The 21,504-nt window shown below is 37.5% G+C and overlaps 8 protein-coding genes across 8 annotated transcripts; 1 reads left to right on the forward strand and 7 right to left on the reverse strand.

Moving 5' to 3' along the window:
* Positions 1-30: 30 nt before the first annotated feature.
* Positions 31-611, forward strand: LOC132794261 (uncharacterized). Its single transcript, XM_060804572.1, has 2 exons — positions 31-185; positions 241-611. Exons 1-2 carry the CDS (start codon positions 113-115, stop codon positions 522-524), a joined length of 357 nt encoding a protein of 118 aa, XP_060660555.1. The 5' UTR covers positions 31-112; the 3' UTR covers positions 525-611.
* Positions 612-650: 39 nt separating this feature from the next.
* Positions 651-2,047, reverse strand: LOC132794260 (SWI/SNF-related matrix-associated actin-dependent regulator of chromatin subfamily E member 1-related). Its single transcript, XM_060804571.1, has 2 exons — positions 1,476-2,047; positions 651-1,414 (listed from the first exon to the last, which is right to left on the reverse strand). Exons 1-2 carry the CDS (start codon positions 1,916-1,918, stop codon positions 679-681), a joined length of 1,179 nt encoding a protein of 392 aa, XP_060660554.1. The 5' UTR covers positions 1,919-2,047; the 3' UTR covers positions 651-678.
* A 381-nt stretch (positions 2,048-2,428) lies between these two features.
* On the reverse strand, positions 2,429-4,868 carry LOC132794259 (uncharacterized). Its single transcript, XM_060804570.1, is given in 3 exon segments — positions 2,429-3,837; positions 3,840-4,173; positions 4,237-4,868. Coding segments are annotated over 3 exon segments (1,569 nt in total). The 5' UTR covers positions 4,503-4,868; the 3' UTR covers positions 2,429-2,868.
* A 367-nt stretch (positions 4,869-5,235) lies between these two features.
* On the reverse strand, positions 5,236-5,815 carry LOC132791267 (uncharacterized). The gene is made up of 2 exons (XM_060800117.1): positions 5,563-5,815; positions 5,236-5,499 (listed from the first exon to the last, which is right to left on the reverse strand). The coding sequence occupies exons 1-2, from the start codon at positions 5,719-5,721 to the stop codon at positions 5,338-5,340; spliced, it is 321 nt and encodes a 106-aa protein (XP_060656100.1). The 5' UTR covers positions 5,722-5,815; the 3' UTR covers positions 5,236-5,337.
* Positions 5,816-7,424: 1,609 nt separating this feature from the next.
* Positions 7,425-8,501, reverse strand: LOC132793770 (endoplasmic reticulum metallopeptidase 1-like). The gene is made up of 4 exons (XM_060803847.1): positions 8,460-8,501; positions 7,744-8,399; positions 7,606-7,690; positions 7,425-7,547 (listed from the first exon to the last, which is right to left on the reverse strand). The coding sequence occupies exons 1-4, from the start codon at positions 8,478-8,480 to the stop codon at positions 7,425-7,427; spliced, it is 885 nt and encodes a 294-aa protein (XP_060659830.1). The 5' UTR covers positions 8,481-8,501.
* Positions 8,502-9,230: 729 nt separating this feature from the next.
* LOC132793775 (endoplasmic reticulum metallopeptidase 1-like) lies at positions 9,231-12,377 on the reverse strand. The gene is made up of 10 exons (XM_060803854.1): positions 12,357-12,377; positions 11,635-12,299; positions 11,489-11,573; positions 11,311-11,431; positions 11,091-11,245; positions 10,648-11,031; positions 10,208-10,573; positions 10,005-10,151; positions 9,449-9,946; positions 9,231-9,392 (listed from the first exon to the last, which is right to left on the reverse strand). The coding sequence occupies exons 1-10, from the start codon at positions 12,375-12,377 to the stop codon at positions 9,231-9,233; spliced, it is 2,604 nt and encodes an 867-aa protein (XP_060659837.1).
* An 891-nt stretch (positions 12,378-13,268) lies between these two features.
* LOC132790720 (endoplasmic reticulum metallopeptidase 1-like) lies at positions 13,269-16,510 on the reverse strand. Its single transcript, XM_060799366.1, has 10 exons — positions 16,442-16,510; positions 15,704-16,380; positions 15,565-15,649; positions 15,386-15,506; positions 15,162-15,316; positions 14,710-15,093; positions 14,286-14,651; positions 14,083-14,229; positions 13,527-14,021; positions 13,269-13,460 (listed from the first exon to the last, which is right to left on the reverse strand). The coding sequence occupies exons 1-10, from the start codon at positions 16,460-16,462 to the stop codon at positions 13,299-13,301; spliced, it is 2,613 nt and encodes an 870-aa protein (XP_060655349.1). The 5' UTR covers positions 16,463-16,510; the 3' UTR covers positions 13,269-13,298.
* A 774-nt stretch (positions 16,511-17,284) lies between these two features.
* LOC132793047 (endoplasmic reticulum metallopeptidase 1-like) lies at positions 17,285-20,515 on the reverse strand. The gene is made up of 10 exons (XM_060802644.1): positions 20,450-20,515; positions 19,717-20,387; positions 19,578-19,662; positions 19,402-19,516; positions 19,182-19,336; positions 18,728-19,111; positions 18,306-18,671; positions 18,108-18,254; positions 17,549-18,046; positions 17,285-17,481 (listed from the first exon to the last, which is right to left on the reverse strand). Exons 1-10 carry the CDS (start codon positions 20,468-20,470, stop codon positions 17,320-17,322), a joined length of 2,604 nt encoding a protein of 867 aa, XP_060658627.1. The 5' UTR covers positions 20,471-20,515; the 3' UTR covers positions 17,285-17,319.
* Between the last annotated feature and the right edge of the window lie 989 nt (positions 20,516-21,504).

The raw sequence follows: 21,504 nt of genomic DNA on the forward strand, positions 1-21,504 counted from the left end.
GTCTTTATTTAATATTTTTATTTGATAACAGAGTAGGCGCTCAGATGTTGAATTTTCAACTTCAATGAAAACAGTCTAGAGATTTTCAAAAGCTAAAAAAAAAAAATTGAAAATGATCTTTTATGTGCTACAGACAATCTCAACTACGCTAATCACCGCTCTGAGCACCATCTGGTTGGTTGAAGGTAAGCTTGAAGTCTCCTTTTTTAATGTAGCGATTGTCAAGCTGCCTTTACGCAGAGACCATGATCAACCTGATGATGTCGTGCTCTTTGATGGCGCTGCGCTTTGCCTGCCATCCGATGATGCTGCTGCCAATGCTACTGGGCACCTACTATGTGATCCGCAAAGTATGGCAACGTCGTCGGGTGACTGTTGAGGGCTCTGCAGATGGCACTGGGCTGCGCAATCTGCCGCGTACTCCACGCATCGGACCATATCGTAGTGTGGGCAGCATCTCGTCGCGCAGCAACGAGAGCTATGAGTGTGAAGTGTCCGAGGAGGAGACACGTCGCTGCTCGTAATTTGCATTTGTGTTAAATTGATGTAATATGTGTTTCGTGAATAGATTTATTTTGTTCTTACTCTCTAGCAATGCAGCCGACAAAATACACGCGTGTCTTTATGTATATATATCATATGGGGAACTTAAAACTAAACTTAAACCCTGTCTTGATCCTATGGTCTATGCAGTGTTGCAGTGTCCATTTTGCCCAGCAGTTCGCTTACTTTCAGCAGCATGGCATTGTTCTGTTGTCCACTAACCATGCCAGCCAGATGCTGCAAATACTTGTCCACATTGTCAACACTCAATCCGCTGGGTTCCAACGGTGGCAACGTGATGCCATCCAGTGCACCAACAACTTTCTGCCGCAGCCCCTTGATGTAGGCCATTAAACGGGCGTTTTCCTCTTTCAGCTCGGCCACTTCGCCCATGACCTTGGCATGCCCGGTTTTGGTGTTATCTACATGCTGTTCCAGCACCGAATTTTGCTGCTCCAGGTCGGTCTTGGTCTTGCGCAGCAGTCGCAGCTCATTCTCCGTGCTGCGATTGTGTTCTATGAACTCGTTTGTGTAGATGGGAATCTCGCCAGCTGCAAAGGGACGTGGCAACGCAGCCACAGGATTAAATGCTCCTGCAACAGGCGGCTGCGGAGGCGGTGTTGGTGAACGTTTCACATGTGCCAAGGGTATGTCATCTGGATCTGGCGTTGGCGCACTCTGCTGTTTGTTCAGCGGCGTCTTGGGATTTGATTTCCGTGGTGCAGCATGATTGCTGGGCAAATCATTGTTGGTTGCTTTTTCCTTGGGCGTGCTGGCGTTCTTGGTGTCGAACACCTTTTTTGCCTTGGCCAACTCGTTGGCCACAATTTCAGGATGTTCTGTCAAAAACTTATGCATTTGCTCCTGATATCTGCAAGGAAATCATTAGATTATATGTAGGAGGTTTAAATAAACATCAAATAATTGCTTACAGTGCTTTGTCCTTGGCCGCCGCTTCCATGTACGGCGCCCTGCGATCCTCCGTTAGCTGATGCCATTCCTCGCCTATCATTTTCGTGTGCTCCAATGCTGTGCGATTTGGATGCTCGCGACGCAGTTGCTCCCGCCGATCGTTCATGAAGCGCACATACGAATTCAATGGCATTTTTGGTGCACCCGCCACATTAATGCGACGCTGGGTTAGTTTTTTTAGTTCGTTATCCAAATTGTTAGACGCGGCGCCCTTGGCTTTGCCTTTGATTTTCTTTGTTGCCCCTTTGCCGCCGCCGGGAGGAGGACTAACATCATTGTCAACATCCGCACTGGATTTAGACAACAAATCTGCAGTTGTTTCTTCACCAGCAGGTTCGCAAGACTCGTTAGCTGTTGTGCTCCCTGAAGTTGCGTTAATTTTACTTTCTGACTTGCTATCCATGTTATATTACTGTTCAATCCTCAAAAATGTTATTAAAACTGATTTACAAACAAGCTGATAAGAATACCAGGGTGGCACTAACACGCTAAAATACTAACAATATGCAGAGGTGTGTTGTGGGTATTCCTTAAACTGATATTTCACTGAAGTATCAGAGAAATTATCGATAATAATCGACTACTAAAATGGTATTAAAATATTTTAAATTTCAAAAATATTATCGCATTTCTAATATTATAAGTTTAATTTAATGGCTTCCCTTTTTACTCTCATCATATTTATAAAACACATTTTGTGTGATGATTTATAAAAAGTTCATTTTTGTGAACTAGGTGGCAGCACTGGACTAACCCCAAACGTAAACACAATTGATAACATGCATACATATAGTTAAACTTGTTTGTGTAATGACGTCATCAAGAGTGGCGCGATTTCGATAATCTATTATTTATGAATTTCATCAACAAGCCAGCAAAAATGTGCCAACGAACTCAAGTAAAAAATAAGATATTCCGCTTGTGGTGTTCATATATTTTGAATATACACATAGTTGTATACATGATTTGGGATAATTCTTTGAGCACATTGAAAATATTAAAATTACAAAAGTTTTTTTTTGTTTTTTTTGTATTCTTATTATTAGCCTATGTGAATGACGGGTGTTACATATAAATAGAAACTTACAAACTTAACTGGGGACTTTGTTGTCAAAGTCCAATATCATATAAAGCCTTCGATGACAAAATTCTATACAATTTGAATGGGATTTTTCCCATTTTCAACAGCTACATCTTAATCAGCTTAAAAACTACGAGCTTAAACAATTTACATAAATGAGGGCGGCCGGCCAATATTAAACATAAGTTAACAAATTAAGAGAGATATTGTTTTGTTGGATCCAACACATTTTTCAATGTGAAAAACATCAAATGAACGTTTACGAAGCAAACTTAAATTAAACTGGGAAATAGTTCATCGAAATTACTCTCCCAGGGAAAATCGTCATCTGTGTCCAAATTGGCCAGCGTCGTTGAAGTGGGTGAGCCCAGTACTGACTCATACCCATGATCCGAGGTGGCCGAATGCATCGATTGCGCTGGTGACTTCGCCAATGGTGAAATGGCTTTGACACGCGGGCAGAGGAATCGATTGATGGGCTCGAAATTCAAATGACTCATGGTTTCATCATCCGAATCTTCCGTGGCATTGATCACGTTGAGATAAACTTGTGAGGGTGAGGTCGCTGGTGGTGGGCACTTCATGATAACATCAGTGGTGTCATCACCAGCGCTCACACCCTCACCATAGATGACCTCGACGGCCTCGTTCACTGGTACCGCATCGCCATCCATGACTATCGTTATAGAATTAGTTTTGGCATCATAGGTACCATAAACCGTGTCGGGTGTTGCGCTCTGCAAAAATGTAGCTGCTGAAATTGTAGTTGGCGTTGTTGTTGCTTTTGTTGTCGTCTTCTTTTGTAGGTTTCCATTTATGTGTGACATCTGTTGCACACTTGGGCTGCTATTTTCAATGGTCGTCGTCGCTTTCTCTTCGCTATTTAGGCCATTAACTCTATCTCCGCCGGATTCCATGCACTCTGCTGTGGTCCCCACCACTGATCCAGGCAGTCGCTCAGGTTCGCTTGCCTCTTTGGGAGCAGGCGGGTCGCATTGGCCACCGCTTGTTTCCAGCTCTGCTGTGATATCTGCGAGCAGGCTCTCTGCCAGCTCTTCAAGTCGTCGCGCATCGAACTCTTCATCGTCGACGAGTAGCATGTCTTGTATAGAAGACAGAGCGCCACAATTCTCCAGAGCGAGGCCGTTGAGTTGTTGCTCTGCTTCAGCTCCTGGCGCAACATTGTCGGCACCAAAACACGCGCTGACGACTGTGTGTCCACTTGTGTACCCTGCTGCAGAGGGTCAGCATTGGATGCTGCAGATCCAGTGTTTGTGGACGCACAGCCCTCAGCGCCTGCATTTGTGCCGCATTCGCTGTTGCCATGGCTTCTTGTTGTGTTGTTGTTCTTTGCAATCTCCTTCATTTCGGCCAGCTCCTGTCGCAGGAGTTCAACTTCTGTGTCGAGCTTGTGGTTCTTTGCCATCAGCGACTCATTGATGCTCTGCAAGCTTTCGCATTTGTTTTGCAATATTTCCGTTTTCTCATTTAATTCCTTGATCTCATACTCCATTTCTTCCATACGTGCTTTCTTCCGGTCGCGACTTGTTTGTGCCGCCACGCGGTTCTTTAGTTTCCTAGAGTCAACAAAGGCTGTTATTAGTCATTTGTTTTTGAGCAAATCTCATATTAAAACATACTTTCTTTGCACCTTTTCCTCCCACGACAAATGGTCCAGACGACGCTTCTTCGCCTTGACGGGCGCAGTGGGATTCGATGCCATTGTGTCCTCATCCGCCACACTGTTGTTGGATGAGGAAGCGTAGCCCGAACTGGATGGCGACGAGCTGCCCTTTAACAGCACAGCTGTTATGGGAGCCGGACGCAGCTTGGGCAATATGTTTAAATTTAATGTGGATCCAAGAGGCACACACTTGGTTAACAGAACTCCGTTGGCTGGTGCCATTTTAATATAAAATTAGATTATTGATTTATTTAAATATTTATGTGATGATGAAAATTAAAATTTCATTTTTATAGAACTCTTTTGTTTGATTTAATTGCGATGTTTGTGCCGTGAGCTCTGAACTTTATCTGATTATATCTTTTGAGTTAAACCATTTGCAGCGATGTCTCAACAATATTTGCTGCTGCCGCTTCGTTGACCATTTGCTTTGTGGTTTTAATTTTCGTCATTGCCTTTACACTGTATACTCAGGTTTCTTCAACCTAATCTCACGCAATTTGTCTCAATCACCTTGTAATTCTGCGCACCAAAGTCTGAACTAAGACGGACGTGGAGCTTCTTGAATGGGTTTTCGTTAATTGTTGACGTGGCAGTTGGTGACTGGTCGATAGTGGTTGATAGGGTTGCAAACGATTCGATTTTAATCGAATCTCTTTCTGGAAAAACATACGTTCGAAATCCAAAATATACCAAAAAATAAGTGAATCGATAATTTGTATATTTCAAACATGATTATTTTTTTTTCTCCATTTTAAAACAATTACTTCTTAGCATTCGAATGGTTCTTTTAAATTTCGGCAAAATGTAATTGTTTAATGAATCAAATGAAATATTATCAAATTTGATATGCTCAAAACTAGATGGCCACACTGTTGGTATTCCGGGGTTGTGCTTGCACCAATGAACAGCTGTGTTTGGTTTATATATCAATATACCACTAATGAATACGAGGGAAAGTACCAATAAATATTTAAAACTGTGTTTATTTTGGTGATTTAAAGCATTACATTTAACATTTGTCTTTTAGAGGCGTTTTTTTTTTTCTTTTGAAAGTTTAAAATTTATATCTTTCATATGATGCTGGCCAGTCAGCTTGAATGGCAAAGGCGGGGAACTTGAATCGAAAGTCTGCAGTTTCCTCATCAACGACATCCCCTATATAATGTCCTGAAACTCCAAGTTGAAGTACTGGTACGTCAAAGTTTCCATTAAGTTTCTGAAATAAACACTAGTTGTACAGTAATGTTGGAGAAAAATTAAATGAATTTTAGAAGTATACCGAAATTTCTAGGAAGAAGTTTAGTGGTGAACTGTCAATTCCGTAGTTAAAGAATATGTGATATGCTAATGGGTGTGCTGGAGGGTTATTCAAATAACTTTCCAAAAATGACCAATTTGTTATTGTGGCATCTTCAAAAGCTTCGAAAAATAGACTCATTTGAGGAGGTCCCGTCAAATTATACTCAAAACGACAAGTTGTAGAGTTGATTGTAGTTTTACTAAGTAATTCCAATTTGGTCGTGCCTGGTGGTGTTATTGGTTTTGACCGCGGCATCCATTTGCTTTCCAATCTCTGCTGCACATAGCGGTAATCATACAACGGCATTCCACACATCATGTATTTTTCACATCTTGACTTTAAACTGACTAAACCAGTTAAGTTCACATTTGTACCCTCAAGAACTGTTTCCTTACGCCGATCCTGATACAAAAAGAGGTAACCAGACTCATCCTTGCTGAGAGCTCCATCATACTCATAGAACTTATTGCGCACGTGCTGAAATTTCGAAAAATATGATAATAGGTTATGAATCGAAATATATTTTAAGCCAAAATACTTACCAAGTATGCAACTCGTTGGCCACTTGTCCGTGGACGATATGGGAATCCTAATTGTGTACTACTGACTAAGAACACAGAAAGAGCTGTAGCTGCTATTAAAGCATATACTACTAAACTTGGTCGACGGAAAGTGTTGATCAGTGGTGTCTATTTAAATATGTGTATGTACATGTTAGAAAAACTGTAGATATATACAACCTTGTTGGCTTACCAAGAATCCAAAAGAGAGAACCGTTCCTACGGCTGCCAATACTGCGATGTACAAGTCCCTGTTAGACGCACTTCCTGCTCTGGCGCCCATTGGAGTCAAAACGACAATAAACAGGTATGCTATATAACTGCTATATAGCGCAGGAATAATTTGGCTTATTTTCAATAGTGCTACCCAAGAATAGCCTTTGTCGTGCATTGGAAGTTAACAGATTAAGTGTCAATGGTACCACGTAGAAAATAAGGGGAATCATTAAAATATATGAAGAACGAATTTCCAAGGCTGTAAGAGATATGGTTAGAAGAGCGAGGATTACAGCTTGACTATGCAAAGCCAATTGAAGAATGTATGGTGTAGATAGTTTATCCTAAAAAATTTAAATAATGAAAAATATTATAAAATTCAAACGATTCAGGAAGATACTTACATTGTGCTGTAGGCTGAAGTAAATCGTTGTCGGCAAACTAAGGCCAATAAGTGAAGGGCACACGTATAATCCGATTATCAATAACGGGGTGCTATAGTATGTTAGTGATAGCCCGACGGAGTCCATCACATAAGCGACAACGATTGGAAGAGCTAATCCGAGAGCAAAGGCAATAATTTGAATCACAATCACAAGTATATACCAGCGGACCACATGGCAAATTGTCACTTGGGAAACATCTGACATTCGCCATATTGAAATAAAAACTAATACGAGAGCAGTTCCAGCAATTCCGAAGTTCAAGTACTCGGCTGTAGTTTCAGAATAGTGAAAGAAGTAGAGTCCCAAAAAAATCGAAGAAGACAACATGTCCAGACTTGTGAGCCTTAGAAAATAGGTTGTAAAATATAATATATTATTAGATTATCTCTTCCTAGATAAATGCTTGTTTACCTCTATGTTTCTTAGTTCAGGAGCATTAGCCAAAGCACTAACTAAACTAAGAACATTATCTCCAGTGTTTTGCAAGGATTCATACGAAATTAAATCAGCCAAATCATACTTCGTGTGATATATATAACCATTTATAATCTGACTCATATCTAAACCTACATATATGGGAGACAAAAATAAAGTATCCACGCGTTAAATGAAACTTTTATTACCAACCTGGCATGTATTCTTTAAAAATTCGGAAGTCGGAATCAGATGGTATTATACCAGACTGGAATATCTCCTCAGCTAAAGTTGTTCCGAAAGGATGCTTGGCATTTTTATAGTAATACTGCAAATTGCATTGTTGAATATTTGTTCGATATTTGATTTTTAGTAGAATAACTTACATCTACTAGCCAAGAGTGATTAGGTCCGCTTTGAAATAGAAGTTCCCGTCCATTGCTGCCTGCAGCATCAAGATTAACGCACGCTCTACAATAAGATTATTTACGTTAGTGTTCAAGGACACAAAATGATATGCTTACTTAAGGAATGGCACCCATCTATGAGTAGTCATGAAACCGTGTGCAGCCAGCAAGTAACTTTCCTCAGCTCCATTGAACAGAAAGACGATAGGATGCTCGAATCTTTGCTTTGTCGTTGACAAGACTCTCAAGACTTCCAGCATAGTGACTATCATAAATCCAGCATCGCCAGCGGACGGTGTAGCTGGCTTCGAATCAAAGTGACTGTTGACCAGTAACCAGGTTTGACTTGTGCTATTCCTTGGACTGATTTTAACAGCAATGTTTTGAACACCTTGGTACATAATAATCAGATCAGAATGAATAAATTGTCCTGATGCCTGTGATAAGTCTATCTCAATATCATAATAATCTTTCAATGAGTCTTCCTTAATTTGATTTAACTGCTTTAGAAGAAACTCTACAGCAGCAATCTCATTCTCTTTGCTTCCAACCATTTTGGTGCCAATGTTAGAGAGAGCATATAGATCCTTGTAAGCACGTTCTGGAATAAATACATTTGAGGCGGCTTCTTCTATGGTCTTTGCCTTGGGTAATCGATAGAACAATGGAATTACCACGGCAAAGAAAAGCACTCCCCAGAACAACAGGTAACTAGTTGCTAAGAACCAAGGTAATTTTTTATTTCCGGTTCCATTACTGGCTCCTCTCACAATCTATTTGAAAACGATTTGATTGAAATTTGGTTGGAGTATTATGAAGCTTTGAATTCTTACAAGTTTTTCCGCGTCAGCCATCGTGAAGAGAAACCGAAATTTTTCAATGGGTCAACTGCTAAAAACGGCTAGTGCAGACTGCTTTTATACTGGAATGTTTCAGGGAAATAAATCGTAAACGATCTAGAGTATAACAGTTGTGGATAAACATTATGATACCAATAAATTGATTGATTGAAATACATATGACCAACATCAGTATTGGTACTGGATAACAACATTAAATTATAAATTCGAGGGTTGGTCAAACAAATCAAATGTTGATTATTGATATAAAAATTTTAGGAAATCTTTACGGAAGTGAAGGTAAATATTAAATGCAATAATCAAAGTAAATTTGTATTTAAGTGTAAGAAATAATTATTGAATATAATGAAAGTTGAATATATATATAATTATGTAAGCGACACAAATATAAATGACAACTATTAAAATATGCATATTTTTAAAATTATTATTATGCATTATTTTATTTTTTTTAATTTTGAGGTAAATTCAGGTATCCAAGAAACACACACTTAATAAAACCTGCAAGTAAGTTATCTCCAAAATATAAATAAACATATATATGTGGAGTTATTGTAACTGTGTGAGGACATATAAATCTTATCAATAGGCCAATATAAACTAATTAGCCTGTTGCTAATGTTGTATAATACTCGTATGCTCAACAGAAAAAAAACCCCGCTTATCTCTTTTCATTCTATTATCACACAGTAAGAAATTCGAAAATGTTGTAATGTAAATCAATATTTGTATTTATTTCCTTGCTTAAAATTTATATCTTTCATATGATGCTGGCCAGTCAGCTTGAATAGCAAAGGCGGGGAACTTGGTTCGCATGTCTGTCGATTCCTCATCAAGGTCATCGCCAATAAAATGTCCTGACACTCCAAGTTGAAATAGAGGTACGCCGAAGTCTCCATTATGTTTCTAATAAAATACTGATAAGTAAATTTAAATTATAAGTTTTATCAATTGTAACTTACTGAAGTTTCCACGAAGAAGTTCATCGGCGAGCTGTCAATCCCTTGGTTAATAAGTATGTGATATGCTAATGGGTGTGCTGGAGGGTTATTCAAATAACTTTCTAGGAATGACCAATTTGTTATTGTGACATCTTCATAAGCTTCAAAGAATAGACTCATTTGAGAAGGGCCTGTCAAATTGTACTCAAAGCGACAAGTTGTAGAATTAATAATGGTTTTACTAAGCAATTCCAGTTTGGTCGATCCTGGTGGTGTTACTGGAATTGAACGAGGCATCCATTTGGTATCCAATCTCTGCTGGACATAGCGGGAATCATACAATGGCATTCCACACATCATGTACTTTTCGCAATTTGATTTTATGCTGACTAAGCCTGTTAAGTTTACATTTGTACCCTCAAGAACTGTTTCCTTACGCCGATCCTGATATAAAAATAGGTATCCGGACTCATCCTTACTAAGAGATCCATCATACTCATAGAACTTATTGCGCACGTGCTGAAATATCGATCAAAATTACATAAAATGAATTTCAATTGTGAAACCAAACACTCACCAAGTATGCAACTCGTTGGCCACTTGTCCTTGGACGATATGGAAATCCTAATTGAGTACTACTGGCAAGGAATACAGAAAGAACTGTAGTTGCTAATAGAGCGTAAACCACAAGGCTTGGTCTACGGAATATGTTGATCAGTGGGACCTTCATAAAAAAATAAATAGTACAACTTTAGAAAGATTTATAATTAGACAACTTACCAAGAAACCAAAAGAGAGAACTGTTCCCATAGCTGACATTGCTGCGATGTATAAATCTCTGTTAGAGTCGCTTCCAGCTCTTGCGCCCATTGGAGTCAAAACGACAATGAACAGATATGCTATATAGCTGCTATAAAGCGCAGGAATAATTTGGCTAATTTTCAATAGTGCTACCCAAGAGTAGCCCTTGTCGTGCATTGGAGTTAACAGATTAAGAGTCAGTGATGCCACATAAAAAATTAATGGAATCATTAAGATATATGAAGAGCGAATTCCCAAAACTGTAAGAGATATGGTTAGAAGAGCGAGGATTACTGCTTGACCATGCAACGTCAATTGAAGATGGTATGGTGTAGATAGTTTTTTCTGAAAAATTTAAATGAAATCAATTATAGTATAGTATATGAAATCAATTCAAAAATCAATAGGAAGATTCTTACGTTACGCTGAAGAGTATAATAAATAGTTGTGGGTAAACTGAGGCCGATAAGTGAGGGGCACACATATAATCCGACTACCAATAAAGGCGTACTGTAGTAAGTCAGTGATAGCCCGACGGAGTCCATCAGGTAAGCAACAACGATTGGAAGAGCTAATCCGAGTGCGAAGGCAACAACTTGAATAATAATCACAAGAATAAACCACAATATCACGTGGCAAATAGAGACTTGTGAAACATCTGACATTCTCCATATAGAGAGTAAAACTAATACGAGAGCAGTTCCTGCAATTCCAAAGTTCAAGTATTCGCCCGTAGCTTCAGAATAGTGGAAGAAGTAGAGACCCAGGAAATCGAAGAAGACAGCATTTCCAGTTTTGTAAGCCTGTTAGTTAGAGACATTCATTGATGTTTTTTAAATTTTCGATGAAATCAAAGCCTTACTGAAGTATCATATAATTCCGTGGCATTAGCTAGTCCTCGGACCAGACTGAGAATATTATCACCAGTGTTCTGTAGAGACTCAATAGGAATCACATCGATAGTATCGTATTTGGTGTGATATACGTATCCATTAAAGCACTGAGCCATATCCAAGCCTATTTAATTAAAAAAATATTTAAATTCCCAATTGTAAGGAAACTTGTACAAAAATTATAGTTACCTGGGATGTTGGCATATGTTTTGAACTGCCGAAAATCGGTATCCGATGGCATGATTCCCGATTGGAAAATTCCCTCACCCATAGTTGTTGCGAAAGGATGTTTGATGTATTTTTTGTAGTACTAATATATTGCTTAATTATAATATTAATTTTATATTGACTTTGTAAAATTACTCACATCTACAAGCCACGTGTGATTGGGGCCACTCTGAAATAGAATATCCCGACCTCCGCTGCCCGCGGCATCAAGATTGATGACAGCCCTATAGTGAGAAGGTTGACTTATTATTATTATTCCATAGTGAGCGAAGCATAGAAACTCACTTGCAGTAAGGAGCCCATTTGTGTGTTGTAATAAAGCCATGGGACGCTAGAAGTCCACTTTCTTCAGCTCCATTAAACAAGAACACGACTGGATGAACAATGGGTTGCTTCGATGTAGCAATCACTCGTAGGACTTCCAACATAGTGACTATCATGAATCCAGCATCACCGGCAGACGATGTGAACGGCTTTGAATCGAAATGACTGTTGACCAGGAGGAAAGTTTCACTCGTACTATTTTTGGGACTTATTTTTACAACAATGTTTTGAACGCCTTTATATAGCATAATCAAATTTCCACGCAAGTACTGTCCAGAGGCTTGCGATGAGTCAATTTCAATATCATAATATTCTTTCAATGAGTCTTCCTTAATTTGATTCAGCTGCTTTAAAATAAATTCTACGGCGTCAATCTCATTTTCTTTGCTTCCGACTAATTTGGTGCCAATATTAGATAGACTATATAGATCCTTGTATGCACGTTCGGCGATAAATACATTTTTGTCAGAGTCTTCCATCATTTTTGCTTTAGGTAATCTATAGAATAGAGGAATTACCACGGCGAAGAAAAGAATTACCCAAAAAAGCACAGAAAGTGCTGCAAAGAGCCGAGATAATATTTTATTGCCATTATTGACGGTACTATTTTTTGACTCTTCCTCGATCTATAAAAAATATATTGATTAAAATTGTAGTTAAATTCATCAAAATAATGCTCTTACAAGATTTTCTGTATCATCCATTATGATGTGAATCCAAGAGTTTTAAAGTGAGAACTACTTAGGACCGACAAGAGCAGACTGCTTTTATACTTAAGGTTGCCAAGGAAATAAATCATAGTGTCAAGAGTATAACAGTTTTGGATACAAATTATGATACCAATTAACCATAAGTAATCAAGGCTAATGATTTCAAGTTCGAGGGTGGTTCGAAGCAAACCAATATCAAACCAAGCCAAAAATCGACGTACAATTGTTCTCTATGCGAGATATCATCCACATTGCACAAATAAAAGTCCAGTTTGCCCGATAAAATTGATTTTTTATTAACATCGATATTTGTACACTTATCAAATCAAATTTTCAAAACATTAAGATTGCGGGTTCCATGACGTGAAACCAAATGCTAGTCTTTAGACTCTTTGAAGAAATACAATAAAGAATTGTTGTTTATTTTTTTTATACTTGCTACGCCATAAGGTATACGGGTATTATAGATTAAGGAAGTATTTCCGACCCTATGAAGCATATACATATATTACACATTTATGTAATATATATGTCAATACGTGCATCCGAGCTGACATTTCTTATTATTATTAATGAAAATGCAAGTTTATGAAATATCATTAAAGGCATTATTATTTTTGATAATATTACTATTGACAATAAAATGATTATATTCGTTTAGTTATTGAAGAACTTACATGTAAATATTACAAGCTGTGATTGTAAATGCTCTGAAAGCATAAAATGTCGAATACAAAAAAAAAGTTTGAAGTCTCCAAAATGATTAATAAGTTTCTCAAAATCGAGTACTTTTTAACATAAAAATTCATTTCATCCGACCTCATTTCACTAATAAAGAGAGAAACAGCTGTTTAATAAACAATAAGTTTATTTTTTTTAGTTGGAATGTGTGTTATTAGCTTTTTATTAGCTTCCTTAAAATATGTATCTTTCATATGATGCTGGCCAGTCGGCTTGAATAGCAAAGGCGGGGAACTTCGATCGAAAATCAGCAGATTCCTCGTCAACGTCGTCACCAATATAATGTCCTGACACTCCAAGTTGAAATAGAGGTACGTTGAAGTCTCCATTATGTTTCTAGAAGGATACAAAGTTTAATTAAATATATAAAACACAAAAATGATCTATTTTCTATTATCTTACTGAAGTTTCCACAAAGAAGTTGATTGGCGAACTGTCAATTCCATAGTTAATGAATATATGAAACGATAATGGGTATACTGGAGGGTTATTCAAATAACTTTCTAAAAATGACCAATTTGTTATTGTGACATCCTCATAAGCTTGAAAGAACAGACCCATTTGAGGAGGACCTGTCAAATTATACTCAAAACGACATGTCGTCGAATTAATAATTGTTTTACTAAGTAATTCCAGTTTAGTCGATCCTGGAGCTATAATTAGATTAGAACGTGGCATCCATTTGCTTTGCAATCTCTGTTGAGAATAGCGTTCGTCCAACGGCATTCCACACATCATGTACTTTTCACATCTAGACTGTAAACTGACTAAACCAGTTAAGTTTACATTTGTGCCTTCAAGGACTGTTTCCGTGCGCCGATCCTGATACATAAAAAGGTAACCAGACTCATCCTTACTAAGAGACCCATCATATTCATAGAACTTATTGCGGACGTGCTGAAATTTCGAAAATATGATGGGTTATGTATTGCAATATATTTTAAGCCAAAATACTTACCAAGTATGCAACTCGTTGGCCACTTGTCCGTGGACGATATGGGAATCCTAATTGTGTACTACTGGCTAAGAACACAGAAAGAGCTGTAGTTGCTATTAAAGCATATACTACTAAACTTGGTCGTCGGAAAGTGTTGATCAGTGGAACCTACATAATTGAATAAATAATGATAGACAGGTTTGTGTATTTCGTAATCAACTTACCAAGAAACCAAATGAGAGAACTGTTCCTACAGCCGACATTCCGGCGATGTATAAATCTCTGTTAGAGTCGCTTCCTGCTCTGGCACCCATTGGTGTCATAACGACAACAAATAGATACGATATATAGCTGATATATAGAAAAGGAATAATTTGGCTAATTTTTAGTAAAGCTGTCCAAGCATAGCCTTTGTCGTGCATTGGAGTCAACAGATTGAGTGTCAATGATGCCGCATAGAAAACAAGTGGTATCATTAAAACATATGAAGAACGAATTCCCAAGGCTGTAAGAAATATGGTTAGAAGAGCGAGGATTACAGCTTGACCATGCAAAGCAAGCTGAAGATGGTAAGGGGTGGAGAGTTTGTCCTGAAAGATTATAAATATAAATTATGTGTAAATTAAACAAGCAAAGAAAGAAACTTACGTTCCACTGAAGACTGTAGAAAATGGTTGTGGGTAAACTAAGGCCAATAAGTGAGGGACAGACATACAACCCGACTACCAATAATGGCGTACTGTAGTAAGTAAGAGACAACCCAAGGGAGTCCATCACATATGCGACAACGATTGGAAGAGATAACCCGAGTGCGAAGGCAACAATTTGAATAACAATCACAAGAATAAACCACAATATCACGTGGCAAATAGAGACTTGCGAAACATCTGACATTCGCCATATTGATATAAAAACTAATACGAGAGCAGTTCCTGCAATTCCAAAGTTCAAGTACTCGCCCGTTGCTTCAGAATAGTGGAAGAAGTAGAGACCCAGGAAATCAAAGAAGACAGCATGTCCAGTTTTCTGATCCTATATGATAAATGTGGAATATGGAATATTGATGATTATAAAATTTTAAATTAAATGCATATGCTTACCGAGGTATCATATAATTCGGTAGCATTAGCTAATCCTCGAACTAGACTGAGAATATTATCCCCAGTATTCTGGAAGGATTCAAGTGGAATTACATCGATTGTGTCGTATACGGTGTGATACACGTAGCCATTAAAGCACTGAGCCATATCCAGACCTGGAATATTGGATAAACAAGTTTTATGTTGATGTTTGTAAAGACGTTTAAAGAGAATTTTATAGATACCTGGAATATTGCCATAATTTACGAACTGTCGAAAATCTGTATCCGATGGCATGATTCCTGATTGGAAAATTTCCTCTCCCACAGTTGTAGCAAAAGGATGTTTGACATAATTTTTGTAGTACTGATAAATTGATTTATATAGATGAAAAATTTATTTTCCGCATTACAAAACTACTTACATCAACGAGCCATGTGTGATTTGGACCACTCTGGAATAAAATATCCCGACCTCCGCTGCCAGCAGCATCAAGATTAATGACCGCCCTAAAGTTAGAAGGTTAACTTAATATTATAATCGAGCATAGCATAGAAACTTACCTGCAGTAAGGAGCCCATTTGTGTGTTGTAATAAAGCCATGTGAAGCCATAAGACCTATTTCTTCTGCTCCATTGAACAGGAAAACAATTGGATGAATTATGGGCTGCTTCGATGTAGCAATCACTCGTAGGACTTCCAGCATAGTGACTATCATAAATCCAGCATCTCCAGCGGATGGTGTAAAGGGCTTTGAGTCGAAATGACTGTTGACCAACAAGAAAGTCTCACTCGTACTATTCTTCGGACTTATTTTTACAACAATGTTTTGAATGCCTTGATACATAATAACCAAATTTCCCTCCACGTACTGACCAGAGACTTGCGATGAGTCAATTTCAATATCATAATATTCTTTCAATGAGTCTTCCTTAATTTGATTTAACTGCTTTAGAAGAAACTCTACAGCAGCAATCTCATTCTCTTTACTTCCAACCATTTTGGTGCCAATGTTAGATAAAGTATACAGATCCTTGTGTGCGCGCTCCGCAATAAATACGTTTTTATCTGCATCTTCTATTGTCATTGGCGTCGGTAATCGATAGAACAAAGGAATTACAACTGCGAAGAAGAGAACTACCCAGAATATCACAAATGTGGTTGCTAAGAAGCATGGTAATTTCGTAGTGCGAGTTTTCCTCGATTTATTGTTGGGTCCTTCCGACCAGGAGTCCACAATCTACCCGAAAACAAAATTGTTCCGTTTAATTGTTAAATTAATTCCATCTTTGTATGCTTACTAGTTTTTCGGTCCCCTCCATTGTCGAGTAAATAGAACGGTTTTCAAATGGATACTACTTGGAAATGACTAGTGCAGACTGCTTTTGTAGTTGCGCAGAAATTATATCACAACTGGTAAAAGAGCTTTCGATATCAATTATGATGCTCATTAATTTATCAAAAGTTGATATTTATTGTGTACCATATAATAGTTAAAATATCGAGGGTTGTTCAAGAGGATTTTAGAAAATCGAAAATTACAAATATATTAAAGTTATTTGAAGTCATACATCGTAATAAGAAATCTTTAAGATGATTTAAATAAATATTATATAATATATGCTTTTATATATTCTTATAAATTAATTTATAATCTATGCATTTAATAAATAAATAACATAATATGCTTTTATTGTATAACAAAAATATGTATAATATAAAAAATTTAAATTCGATATCTCCGTCTTTTAGCCAGTCTTTAAAGGTGCCAAGATATTGTCTTTTTATATAATTTAGTATGAATCATATTTTAGAGAAAATCAGATGAAGTTATATGAATTACTTTACCTAAATTAACTATATTCGCTAAATTATCCCAAAATGATATTAAGCAATTGTTCATTTATGTCTTAGTTTTCTTTTTTGGTTTTTAGATATGCGCATTTATTAAAAGTGGTTGCGTACGTAACTATACTACCTAAATATAACACCAATATAATTGTTTTTTCACTGTAATTGCGATAACATTGGAATTTTGAAATGGGATTTGTTCCTTATTTATATTTTCCAATACCAGATCTTAGTGATGCGTTTATATTATTCCTTTCCATTCAGAAAAACGAGATCAAACGAGATCATTCTTAAATTAATAAATATATTTTTATTGGTATTCGCTAGGCTAATAAATATATCTGTCATATGAGGTCGCCCAATCGGAAAGTATGGCATATTTCGGAAATGTGGATGCGAAGTTTTCGGCATGTTCATCACGTTCAAACCCAATGTAATGTCCTACTACTCCCACTTGAATCAGACCTACATTAAAGTTGCCGTTCCATTTCTATAAGATAGAGAAACATGTATTATCAACAAATGATCTGGATGATTTTACTACGGAAATAACTTACGTAAAGTTCCAAATAGAAGTTTAAGGGTGAGCTATCGTTACCATAATTAAAATGAACATGGTAAGATAATGGATAGGCTGGAGACTCCTCGAGATATTTGCGTGTAAAAGACCAATTAATTATTGTAACATCTTCATAGGTTTGAAAGTATAAGTTTGTTTGAGGCGGACCCGTCAAATTAAACTCTAATCGAACTGTTGTTGTGTTCACGATAGTTTTGCTTAGCAATTCCAATTTGGTTGTTCCTGGCAGAACAATTGGCTCAGAACGAGGTAACCATTTGCTTTGCAAACGATTGTTAACGAAATGTAGATTGTACATTGGCATGCCGCACATCATTTGCGTATAGCACTTGGTTTCAATACTGACCAAGCCGGTCAAATCAACATCTGTGCCATCGAGAGCTTTCTCCTCGCGACGATCCTGGAAGCTGAAAAAGTAACCCGACTCTTCCTTGCTTAAGGATCCATCGTATTCATAAAACCGATTTCGAGAGTGCTGAAATGTAGAGTATTATATTGATGATTGATTCTTGTATTAAATTCTAATAATCACTCACTAGGAATGCCACTCGAAGACCACTTGTCTTTGCACGATAGGGGAATCCTACTTGTGTGCTGCTGGCCAGATATATAGTGAGAGCTGTGCTAGCCAATAGGGTGAAGATCACAAGACTTGGACGACGGAAAGTGTTGATCAATGGCACCTATGGAACAAGTGTTATCTAAGTTTCAATAAAAAATCATATTCCACTTACCAAGAAACCAAATGATAGAACTGTGCCTAGAGCAGCCAAAACACTAATTGTCAAGTCAGCATTGGAGGCGCTGCCACCACGAGCTCCCATCGGAGTTAGGACCACAATAAATAGATACATGAGGTAGCTGCTGTAGAGGAATGGAGCAACCTGGCTCAATTTCAAAAGACCTGTCCAGGCATAGCCAAGGTCATGCATTACGGTCATTAGATTAAGCATCAACGAAATCACGTAGAAGAGCAGTGGAATCATAAAAATATACGTGGATCGGATGCCCATGGACGTCAAGGTAATGGTTAAAACTCCCAGAATGACAGCCTGGCTATGCAAAGCCAGTTGAAGATGATATGGAGCTGAGATTTTGTTCTAAAAATTAAGTATATTAAGTGAAAATCTATCGAACAATAAGCGGAGGCACTTACATTTTGCTGGAGGCTGTAGTAGAAAGTGATGGGCAAGCTGAGTCCCAATAAAGAGGGGCACACATACAAGCCTATCAATAGCAGAGGATTACTATAGTAAGTAAGCGAACGATCGTAGGAGTCCATCACATATGTGACCACTATAGGAAGTGCCAATCCAAGCACAAAGGAAATAATCTGCATCACTTGCACCAGGAAATACCATTTGATTACATAGCATATTGAGACTTGGGAAACAGCTGCCATGCGCCACATGGAAATGAATACCAAAGCGAGGGCAGTTCCAGCAATACCATAGTTCAATGATTGACCAGTCGATGCGGAATAATGGAAAAAGTAAAGTCCCAGGAAATCAAAGAAAATTACATTTCCAGTCTTGTGTGCCTGTGGATAAGATTGGGAAACCGATTCGTATTATTTACTTGCAAACATTTTTAAATTGTTGGCCTTTTACTTCAGTGTCTCGCAATTCTGTTGCATTGGATAGAGCCCGAATTATGCTGAGTGCATTATCTCCAGTGTTTTGAAATGATTCACGGGGAATCACATCAATGGTGTCGTATTTGGTGTGATATATGTATCCATTAAAAACTTGTCCAAAATCCATACCTTCAATCGGATTACGTTATCAATACGTCTACTGATTATAATCGCCAATCGCAAACAATAATTACCTGGCATATATTCTTTGAAATTTGTGAAGTCGGAATCAGACGGCACGATGCCAGACTGATAAATTTCCTCAGCCAAAGTGGTTCCAAAGGGGTGTTTCGCATATAAATAATAGTACTGTCGCGAAAGAAATTAGAATTATTAATTGGAGTATTTTGTGTTCTTATTTCATGCTTACATTCACAAGCCATGGATGGTTGGGGCTACTCTGAAAGAGTAGTTCTCGACCTCCGCTACCAGCAGCATCAAGGTTAAAACAGGCTCTATAATTATGAATCGATTAAAAAATTATTTCGATTGTAAGCTTTAAAACTCACTTCAGATTCGGCGCCCATCTGTGAGTAGTCATAAAACCGTGTGAGGCCAGTAAAAAAGCTTCCTCAGCTCCATTGAAGAGAAAGACGATAGGATGCTCAAAGGTTTGCCTTGTCGTTGACATCACTCTCAAGACTTCCAGCATGGTGACTATCATAAATCCAGCATCGCCAGCGGACGGTGTATCGGGCTTCGAATCAAAGTGACTATTGACCAATAACCAGGTTTGACTTGTGCTATTCTTGCAACTGAATTTCACAGCAATATTTTGAACACCTTGATATTTGTTGAGTAAGTCAGAGTAAGGAAATTCACCAGAAGCTTGTGATAAATCAATTTCGATATCGAAATATTCCTTCAGTGAGTCTTCCTTGATTTGATTAAGTTTCTGTAGAAGAAACTCGACAGCATCAACTTCATTTTCCTTGCTGCCAATAATTTTAGTGCCAAGATTGGAAAGACCATAAAGATCTTTGTAGGCTCGTTCGGCAATGTAAACATTTCTATCTGCATCTTCCAATGTGAGGGCCGTGGGCAATCGATATAAAAGTGGTATTACAATTGCAAAGAAGAGAAGTCCCCAGAAGAGCAAGAAGCCACTGGCAAAATACCAGGGCAACTTTCCATTTTTATGGTTTCTAGTTGCTGATAATGAGCTATACTCTTGAGTGATCTATTAAATATATTTTATTGCGATAAACAGTTATTCATTTACTTCTATTTTATATTCCTTACAAGTTTCTCTTTGTCACTCATATTGATAAATAAATGTGTATTCTTCTGTGGTGAGTCCGATGGTTGGCAAATATGAACTAATTTGCTAAGGCGTTTGTTAGCCTATTTTATAGCAATCAGGTACTAGCGTAACATAAATTTAATGTGTAAAAAACTGGCGAAATTGGGTAATAATCAAATCGTATAATGTAGGCTTTTGATTATTATGTCTGCGAGGGTAGTTAACAAAAGAACTGTAGAAAAAAACAAGATTAAAGACTGATTTGGCGCCTAAATCAAAAACATCGTGTTATTTGTGACGAGTATGTCATAAATAAGCATTATAAAAGTTTATAATTACTTGCTATAGGGAAATTTCTGTAGTTGAAATTTTTGTTTAGCTTAAAAGCGGAATGATTCGAAGCATTTGAAAACATATCTAGCACACGCCGAAATAAACAATTCACTTTATCTGGGAATGACGCCAAAACTTATCCATCCACCCTCTTTCTTAGAAAAACAATACATTTTATTGACTGTATTTATCGGAAGCGCTCTTATTATAGGCGGCACTCTCTGTACATACATACATACATTCAAAATACTCTGATATAAATTGCCGATATCAGATGGTCGTCAGCGATTATATTATTGTGACGAGCTACCTGACTCGTCAACAAAATTAAAACGCAGCTCAGGGATATACCAATATAATTGGTTATTATCAGCATTTACAATTGTTTTATTATTTTATTATTTTATGAATTAGGAACACGCTTCTCGAATTTACTACGTAACAATAAATTAGTAAGCGCTTGTGTTACTGATGAGTATAGGGCTTAATGCGAAATTTGCTTAGTTGTCGCCAAGCGCTTGAGATATTTAAGTACTATATTCTTATCGCTCACTCGATAAAGCAGAATAACTACTTTGACTAATCATTATCACGTTTCAAAATGGCGATTATATATTCATATTCATAATATTAACAAATTATCAAAATACTTTGTGTATTTTACGATGAACCTAATCGCGTTTATTTGACTGCGATTGAAAAGCAAATTTCTTGTGAAGCC

This window comes from Drosophila nasuta, chromosome 3 (assembly GCF_023558535.2).
Source record: "Drosophila nasuta strain 15112-1781.00 chromosome 3, ASM2355853v1, whole genome shotgun sequence".
Lineage (NCBI taxonomy): Eukaryota > Metazoa > Arthropoda > Insecta > Diptera > Drosophilidae > Drosophila > Drosophila nasuta.